At 40.2% G+C, this 9,592-nt stretch overlaps 1 protein-coding gene across 1 annotated transcript in view; it reads right to left on the reverse strand.

Annotated features, from left to right (window-relative positions):
- Nucleotides 1-2,257, reverse strand: part of plekhh3 (pleckstrin homology, MyTH4 and FERM domain containing H3) — a 50,625-nt gene extending 48,368 nt beyond the window's left edge. The window contains exon 1 of the mRNA XM_087808593.1: nt 1,667-2,257. Within this exon, the coding sequence (XP_087664719.1) occupies nt 1,667-1,801 (135 nt within the window). The 5' untranslated portion in view covers nt 1,802-2,257. The remainder of the gene's footprint in view (nt 1-1,666) is intronic.
- Between the last annotated feature and the right edge of the window lie 7,335 nt (nt 2,258-9,592).

A 9,592-nucleotide genomic window follows, 5' to 3' on the forward strand; every position in this document is an offset into this window, starting at 1 on the left:
AAAAGCAAGTCCATGTAATTTCCTCAGAAATAGAATGCAAGTTAAGATATTTTAAACAACAGTTAGCTTTGGCTCTGTACCTAGCTAGCACTTACACGTCTTGTATCTGCAAGTGTTAGATCAGGGATGTTAAACTCCATCACATAAGGGTTGGGATGTATGTATTTTTTAAACTGTCTGAACCAGGGGTGTCAAACTGATTCAGACAAGGGGCCAAAATCCTTAAGACATGTAAATCGCTGGGGCTAAACAAATTGTACATTTAATCCATTATCCCTGCAGGGTCTATACATTTGCGTTTATAAGCCTTTGTAAAAACACTCTTCATATTCCTTTTCCTGCATCATCAGTTTGTAATCCTTTAAGAAGTATTTGTATACTAGTTGACATTCATAACCTTTAATCCTTTGCTGACCTTAAACTATGTAAAAGGTCACAATATCTACATGGACATTATCTAGATTGATTTGAACAAAGCATCCTGGGGGCAACATTAAATGACTGCCATGAGTGTTTCACGCAAGTGTCCTAAACTAATCCAATACCAGACCTAGTTAGCGTAAATATTGGGTCACATTGAAGGGTAACTAATGTTTAACTCCAGCTCTCCTGACTTATTCATATTGTTTCAAACGTTGAAGTCTTCCTCTCCAAGATGCAGTAAGTCCCATGTAATGACCATGTTTTGAACTTATTACTTTATAATGTTCATCCCCGACTCAAATCTCAGCGAACGAGAGGTTACGAGAGTCCATCATGATGCAATAATGGTCTTCACTCCTCCATCAGCCAGCTGTAATCACGCCCTGCTTTGTTCATACAATGAGTCCCCTGGAGGTGGACACTTTAAGGATTGATGACGCGCGTCGACAAAACCGAACAATTTTGACCAATCACAGCAGAGTGGGTGTGGTTATGGCAAACACTATTTCATCTCCAGAAAGTGTTTTCAGTGGGCGGGGCTTAAGCACATTCTCAAATGTAAATATCTCAATGTTAAGAGAGTTATGTACAAACAGACACTGTTGAGTACAATACAGGTTTAAGATCCATTTAAGAGAAACTTATCAACCCTTTAGTTGCACTTTAATGAAATGAATGAATGGTTATCTCTTTTCATTATCTCTATCTAAAAAACACTGCAGCGAGAAGAAACCAAAATATTAAATACAAAACGTGTATATGTATATATATTTATTTAGGTGGCCTTTTGTTGAAGTCATGGTATTTGACATTTTTTAATAATCTTTTGAAAAGTTATAATAAATAAAAAAGAATGTTAATTGTGAATTTTTAACAGTCATTTATATTGACAAAAACTAGTTTATTTTGTATTATTATGATTTTTTCATTTCATCCGTTGAATTTTTTACCACTACATATCCTTGGATGTAACTTAAACTAGTCAAGGCACATGAAATGAACTCAACCAACGTGCAGACACCAGTGATACAGGTTTGCTTTGGAAAAAAAAATGATTCACACAAGACAGTTGAGCAAATATGTTCACCAGCACATGATGCAACGTTACTTCACAGAACTGACATCCAAAAAAAAATGCAACTCTTAGAAAAGTACTTTTTGAGAGACAAGGGTTAGACATTAAACTATGAATCTATGGTCTATGTCAGGTGAGATGCTGCCCGCGCAGGTGGATTTTTCTTACCCGTCCATTCACAGCCAGGTCCTCCTTGTTGCGCAACTCGAACGACTCTTCCTCCTCTTTCTCCCCATAGTCGCGTCCGAGCAAACTGAAGCCCTGCCTGCAGCACAGAAACCAGCAAACTCCTGGCAAAGGCATTCAAATGGGGTTTAAAAGTGTGTTTTTCGAGGAGGACTTTGTCAGGGTTCACGGGGCTGTCTCGGACGCGGGTCACTCCGGGAGCTGCGTGACAACACGCACGACTTTTTCTCCATAGATATCCGACACGGTGGGGGGGTGAGCATCAAGAACAAACGCTCAAGAACCAATCGAGTGAAGGTGGTCGCTACACATGACAGCAGTCCAAATGGAAATCCTCCAGCAGCGAAAAAAAAAAAAAAAAATCCAAAGACTATCCAAGAAGTCTCAAATAACTTCTCAAGTCCTTCTTTAAAAATAAGAAAAACCCGCAACATCGACTTTTAATAACCACGCATTGTCGTGTTTTGGACCCTGAGTTCCTGAGCGACAGAAGAAGTGAAGTTGGAACAAAAGCGTGCTGCAGCTGGGACAGTATGGAGTGGGCGGGGCGACACGCCCCCTCTATCTGGCGTGTGCGCGTTGATTGGCCGAACGGTGACACTCCCCGGGAAGACCCTCCCACCAGTGGCCCCGCCCCCCCTCCAGTCACAGTGACAGCACACATTCTGAGCAGCTCACAACCGACAACATTGTGTGATGTCCAGATGCGTTTAAACACAAGTATGAACAAATGTAAAGTATATGGGTAAAACACAGTGTATAACTACTAACATTCCAAATATGTTGCATGTTTAGCTGTAATTTTGAGTGAAAAAATAATTCTGATACGCTTTATTTATAGTATATTTAAAAAAAAAAAGAAAGTAAAATCATGTGTGTATATAACAATGAGACTCTCCAAATGTGTCTGAGGTGGGAAAAGTAGGTTCATTTCGTTCATATAGACTCAACTATTATATCACCACGCTAAATATTATTGTTGACTTATTGTGTGTGTTTAAGAAAACAAAGGATCGCATTGACTGCAGGACATACTGGTAGAGTTTAGTTTTACCGGATCAGTATTTACAGGAATATTGGCACCAGGAGCACACTACGAGTTGCAAAAGTTTGTGATTAAAAAAATGTTATTACCGATTTTGTCATTTATACTATCTATGGTGAAAGCACTTCAACTGGAAACTCTAAACTGAATGCTATACTTAGCTAGAAGCTAATGCTAAAGCTCCTAATATACCCAAAGATAGCAAAGTTATACTTATATTTGATATGTTACAATTTTAAAAATGTACTGTATAAAAAATGGTATTCTTACCATAGTATGATTTGGAAAATGAGGTCAATTGAATACTTGCTTTCTTACATACTTGCTATCTTAGCTACAAGCTAACAGTGCTAGCTCATAATCAACCAAAATATTACACTTAAAGTATTCCTCTATTCTTAATGTTTTAGTGTATCTACTGTATAAGAAAAATGGCGTTTTCACAATTGTATGGATTAAAAAAGTAGGTAAATTAAATACAAATTTAATATTATTTTTGACTTGTGTGTGTTTAGGAAAACAAAGGATCACATTGAATAAAAGGTCCCATTGGTTCAGTTTTAAAATACTAGTGAGATCAGTATTTACAGTAGATACTGGAAGCGTAACACAAGTTTCAATAGATAGAAAAAAAAAGTTTGTGGAATTAGCGTTTTCGTCATGTATACTATGTATTTGTAAAAGCACTTAATCTTTGCAACCAACATTTCTTATATACAATTATAACTTGTAACTATAATGTGCAGTGAAACAAATTCTTAACTGAATGCTATACCTCCTAGCTTAGCTGCAAGCTAACAGTACTATCTTTAAATTAACACAACAATGATGCATAAGATACTAAGTGTTCTAGTTTAAATTAATCTGCTGTAAAAAAAATAAATGGCACTCTCAAAAAACGAATTAAAAACAAATTAAATATTTGAATGACTCAATAAATATTATTGTTTACTCGTTATGTTGTTTATGTCCTGGAAAATAAAAGACTGCATGGATTACTGTTCATACTGGTACAGTTTATATTTACAATACTAGTGAGACCAGTATTAAGAGTACTACTGATACCCGTAGCAAAATACAAGTTATAGTAGCTGTGGGTTTTCACACCAAAAATGTAATGGTTTTACGGATTTTGTCATGTATACTATGTATTGGTAAAATCACTGTATCTTTGTGACCAACATTTCATGGATAACCTTTTTAACTGTAATCTAAAGTAAACTGAGTGCTTAACTTAAAAGGTAGAAGCTAACAGTGCTAGCTCCAAATTGACGCCCAAAATTACACTTTTGTTAAACCCCTTTTTTTTCTCTCTTAAATTTGAATGCATCTGCTGTATAAATAATGAAAATCTCCAAATTTGTCTGGAAATAGGTCAATTTTATAACAAATTGATTCATCTTTTCTTCACCACACAGAGTTTAGGAAAACAAAAGACCAGTGATAGTGGTAGGATGTTTTGTTGTGAAAAAAAGTTGTGGTTTTTAGCACTTAATCTTTACTCTGAATTGTCGAAACTTTTGTGCAACCATCCTCCACTTCGCTAAGCCGTCTGCGAAGACATGGGGGTTGGAGGTAGACGACCGGTGCTAAAGCCAAACACGTGACACATCCTGCCTCTTAGTGCTCATGCTCATTTCTCATTTAATATCCCTTCATTTCCCCTTTTCTGTTCCGTGCCAAGACGCTCCACACATCCCAGTCAGCTGGCTTTAACTCCTTCCTCACCTAGAAGGGCTTTTAACCCCTCGCTCGCCGCTTCGGCTTTATGAATACAACTGAATCACAATCAGAGTTTTTTTTTAGAAAGTGTGCGTACATTAGGATACTGGATTTCCCCTTTAGGTACTTTTAACCCTTGTCCCCGGCTGGTCCCCCGAGGCTGTTGTAGATCAATAAAAGCCTCATAGATGCATCTTTTCCAACAAGCCTAGCCTCCCCTCACCCCGTCACAGACACACTCTAATGCACATTGCCCCACATTTACACCCACGTTAGTATAGTAAAGAAAAGGATGGCCGCTCCGAACATATGAGAGGATCATCAATCCAAGTGTTTTTATTATTAAAGTGCAACCGCTTGTCGGTCTATATCTGCACTCTCTGGGCAAGATCCTCCAACCCCCCGAACAATACGCCTGGGGCCCCTTCCCTCACCGACCTGGAGGAACATTGGATTTATTTTTAGAGCCTCCTCACTGAGCCCCTGCTGCTCAAATGAAAAAAAAAGAATATCTCCAACTCCTGTTTGTGGCTTTAAAAAAACCAAAGTAGTCACAAAAAAGTAAGTAAGTAAGTAATTTTAATTTGTATAGTGCTTTTCCAGACCAGGGTCACAAAGCGCTTAAACAATCAAAACAATATTCAATAAAGTATATACTTTAAAGGGCAAGATAAAACTGATAATACAACAGGAGTTCCAGAAAATCAAGTTGCAGCATAGAATTACTGAACATAATCCGCTTCATTAACAAAACTACAGCATGGCAGTCCCGGGAAATCCGCTGTGTCCTCTCACAGGATGTGACATCGAGGCGTTGATTAACACCCGGGCACTCGTACACATTTGGATGTGTCGAAGAAAACCCGATATGGTGTGAGGTTGAGGTACCAGGACATGTTGAATAATTGGTTTTGAAAGTAGCACGGCTGCATCTCTTCATTACACTGAGAAGTAGAAATGTAACTGTACAGATTGACGTGGAAGTATAGTAGAGAGTAGTAACGTTGAAAAAACGTTGAAAATAAAAGAGGGGATAAAGTGTAGTTGCTACTCTGTTGTTAACATGATAGCATGTACTTTATTACTGTTGTCTACAACTACAATTTGCTTGTCCTTGCACAGGGGTGCATCTAGAAATATGGCAACATGGGGACAGGAACTTTTGAGAGGTTGCAATACGACAGTTGACATCAGTTTGAAAAGTAAATTGGGGTGGCACCACACCCTATGAGCACCCTCCTTCCCCCCACCCATGTCCCTGTCTCATGTCTGTTATCCCAAACTGTATTCAACAAGAGGTTTATACAGGGATCAAGTCTTTATTCATCTTAATTAATTCCGCCTTCGATTGTCTCTGTATCAGCTCTTTGCTTTATTCAAAAACTTATTTAATGGGGAAAATTTGAGGCAACTATTCAGTAGGCCATAGAAAATGACTGCACGGTCCAGACTTGGCCCCTATGGAGTAATAATAATACTATGTTACCTAGTGGAGTAGTACTATTTAGCTTTTGAAGAGTAATGCTACAGAGCCTTGTGTAGTAATACTACGAAACTTTGTTGAGTAATACTACAGAACCTTGTGGAGTAGTACTATTGAGCCTCAAGGAGTAATACTACAGAGTCTCGTGGAGTAATACTACGAAACTTCGTTGAGTAATACTGCAGAACCTTGCGGAGTAGTACTATTGAGCCTCAAGGAGTAATACTACAGAATCTCGTGGAGTAATACTACAAAACTTCTTGGAGTAATACTACAGAACTTTGCGGATTAGTACTATTGACCTTTGCATGATAATATCACCGAGCATTGCAGAGTAAAACTACACAGCTTGTGGAGTTATACTACAGAGCATTGTCCACTTAAACTACAGAGTCTCGGGGAGTAATACTAAAGTGCCTTGCAGCGAAATACTACATGACCTTGTGGTGTAATACTACGGAACTTTGCGGAGTAGTACTATTGTGCTTTGCATTGTAATATCACCGAGCATTGCAGAGTAAAACTACACAGCTTGCGGAGTAATACTACAGAGCATTGTCCACTAAAACTATAGAGCCTCGGGGAGTAATACTAAAGTGCCTTGCGGCGAAATACTACAGGACCTTGTGGTGTAAAACTACGGAACTTTGCGGAGTAATAAAGCAGGGCAATGCAGAGTAAAATTACACAGCTTGCTGAGTAACACTACAGAACCTTGCCAGCAAACTCCTTGCAGAGTAATACTACGAAATCCAGCGTTCTGGTATTGTAGCTTATCAAACTTGCATGAAAACATTTTGACAGATTTGTAAGTGTAGCAGATAAAATCCATTCTAGGCCGGTAAGCACAACCTAAATTAAAACATAAGGCACACTTTTAAGAGGGTAAATATTTTCCACTTCTTTCAACAAGGTTCGATTGGTTAAGACTGGTGTGCGAGGTTGCCAACGACGACGGCTGAGTCGGTGCAAGTTGCACGTGTCAAGATGATTGGAGACAGAGCCATGTGCAGTAACTTCCTGAGCTGCATGTGTGCCTCTGTTAAGAGTCCCGAGCTTGTTCCCCTTTGACTTTCAGCTGCGAGGATTAGGTTTCACCGCAGCCCCGCATCACAGCCAGCATCTCCGACGGCAGAACTCCAGTGATTGTCAACTGAAAGGGGGCCGCGAGGATCGCCGTATGCCGTCCCGATGATTGATCAAGTCGGTTGATTTGTTCAAGCAGTCTTGTGAAAAAAACCTCTTTCTTTGAGGTTTTATTTGAAAACCGAGGAACACGAGAAATGTGGTCTGCAGGCACTTTTTTTCTTCAAAGCAAATCACATCTAAAGACCAGTCGAAGCGGGGGTCGAAGGTTATCTGACACAACTTTGGCCTGAGGATTTAGGGTAGGAACTGACCCTCCGTGACCCTGCGACCATGACTCAGATGGGACTTCCTTCCCCGCTGCGTCCAGCATTGAACTTAAACCCTCATCACGCCTCGCTCCACCGTCAGCACTGTTCCCTCCTGGTCCGACTGGGGTTGGACCTGGAACCGTTCACTCTGGATTAGGAAACAGAGGACTGCTGTTTGACAGCTGTTGGTCCATGTAATGGGATAGGGCTGCTGTGGAAACCTTTAACCATTGCACCACTTGACCTGGAATCCAACTGTGAAACATCAAGCTGTGTTTGGATTGTTTGTGACAGTCGGTCCGTCTCCCGGTAAAAAACGGCGATGGAAGAAAGTGACACGGAAACTGTCTCCTCTGAATCAAGTGGACTCAAATGACGGCTCGTGTCGAAAAACCAAGTCGAGAACGTTCGTCTTTCCGTCCAATTCTGGTGCAGGTTTCTACTCATATAAACATCGGCTCGTGGATCACACATCTGCGGGCACATCTGTTCCGAGGAAAACTGTGGCACGGAGGCCTTTTCGTCAATGGAAGTCCTCAGAAAACACTCGCAGCTTCAACTTCTGACCTCCGCTTTTGCCCCAGTTAACCCTCACCCGCCGCCATGCTCCGGCTACCCCACAACAGTAACCCCGGAGCGTTCCAAGGCTTTTCCACGCCGGCTCAGCCTGTCGACACGTAAACGGGCCGCGGAACCTGTGCGATGGAAGAATAATTGTGTTGCGTGGCGGCTCCTCGGGTTTATGAAATTGCATGATATTCTACACCCGGGGAGTCTGCCTTGGCTGCCATTAGACTATGGATCCATTATGAAGCGGCGAGCTTGTTTTTCTAGCACCATCTGGAAAATGCAGCGTTCTCATCGTTCGGCATGAAATGTGAACAACTCGCTTCGATTTTGTTTAAAGACACAGTCAGCTGCAGCGCTAAAACATGCTAAAGCATTGCTAACGTACACATCCACTGACATGTATGTTTCATTGATCCTTGAAAGATTTATCTTTTCATTCATTTTCCTCTTATGTCTTTAGAAAAGGAGCCCGTCACAGCAACTTAGGGCAAAAGGTGAGGGACACCCTGGAAAGGTTACCAGCCATTTTAAATGAGTATAACTGATCATATTATCAAGGCCCGCAGGCCAAATCTGGCCAGCCAAGTAGTTGTATGTGGCCCGCCCGATGGTTTGCACAAATAGATATTTAAGGACCCAAAGAGATGTGTTTAAGATAAAATAAAGAACAGAGAGTCTACATACAAGTATACAGAGACTTCAATGACATCAAAACTTATGTCGAAATGAAGACGAAAATTCAGATTAAGTTCCTTTCCTAAAAAAATTGAAAAGAGAAAATCATCTGACTCATACTTCCTTTTATGTGAAGTTTTGTTTATGTACATTTTGTTCGGCCTGCGACTTTTTTCCAAATTATTCTATTGCGCGAGTCTATCCATTTGATTTTAATCATAATCACAAACATTTTCAACTTTTGAAAATGTTTGTGATTATGTGTGTTATTACATATGTCAAAGTCTGACTTAAATGACTCTGAAATGGGGTCCAACTCAAACACGATGGGCCAATGAAACTACTTTAAAATGCTACCATTATGCTAGCAAGCTAGGCTAGCATCGTTGATTATTGTTTTAATAGTGAACACATTTGTTGTTTTCTCTTCAGGGTCTATTAGACTTCATAGTATAGTTGTGTAACGTAGTGAAATGTTATAAACACGTAATTCTAATATAATAATATAGATGTATATATTCCTCTTAAAAGAAGGAAAGAAAATATAGCATAAAAAAGAAAACACCGCTAAGCTTTTAAGTAGCTATGCTAACCGCTAAAACATGCGTTTTCAAAATCTGTTCCCCGTCGTCAGCGTTTCCTGAAAGCTACTTTGTTAACAGCTTGCATGCATGTGGTCAAATAACCTCCTTGTCTGAGGTAATTATCTACTAAAAAAAAAAAAAAAAACACGCTTTGATGTTGAGACGCCGGAATTTAAAAGTCTCACATCATTCAGTCAATAACGCACGAGCAGAATCTGTTGGGAAACCGTCGCTCTTCCTTAATTCTTTATCTTTTCCTTCCTTGTGCGGAACCACGGTGAAAAAAACGTACAGTTAACTTGTGCTGTCAATGATTGTGACACTGCAGGTTAGACGCCGACCGCGAAGGAGAAGTTCACTTATCGACAGTTAGAGGTGGTGTTGGGTGGGTGGGTCGGTCGGTCGAGCGGGGGGGGGGGCGGTGACCGGGCC

The sequence above is a fragment of the Callionymus lyra genome, chromosome 15 (genome assembly GCF_982586985.1).
Source record: "Callionymus lyra chromosome 15, fCalLyr1.hap1.1, whole genome shotgun sequence".
In the NCBI taxonomy this organism is placed as follows: domain Eukaryota; kingdom Metazoa; phylum Chordata; class Actinopteri; order Syngnathiformes; family Callionymidae; genus Callionymus; species Callionymus lyra.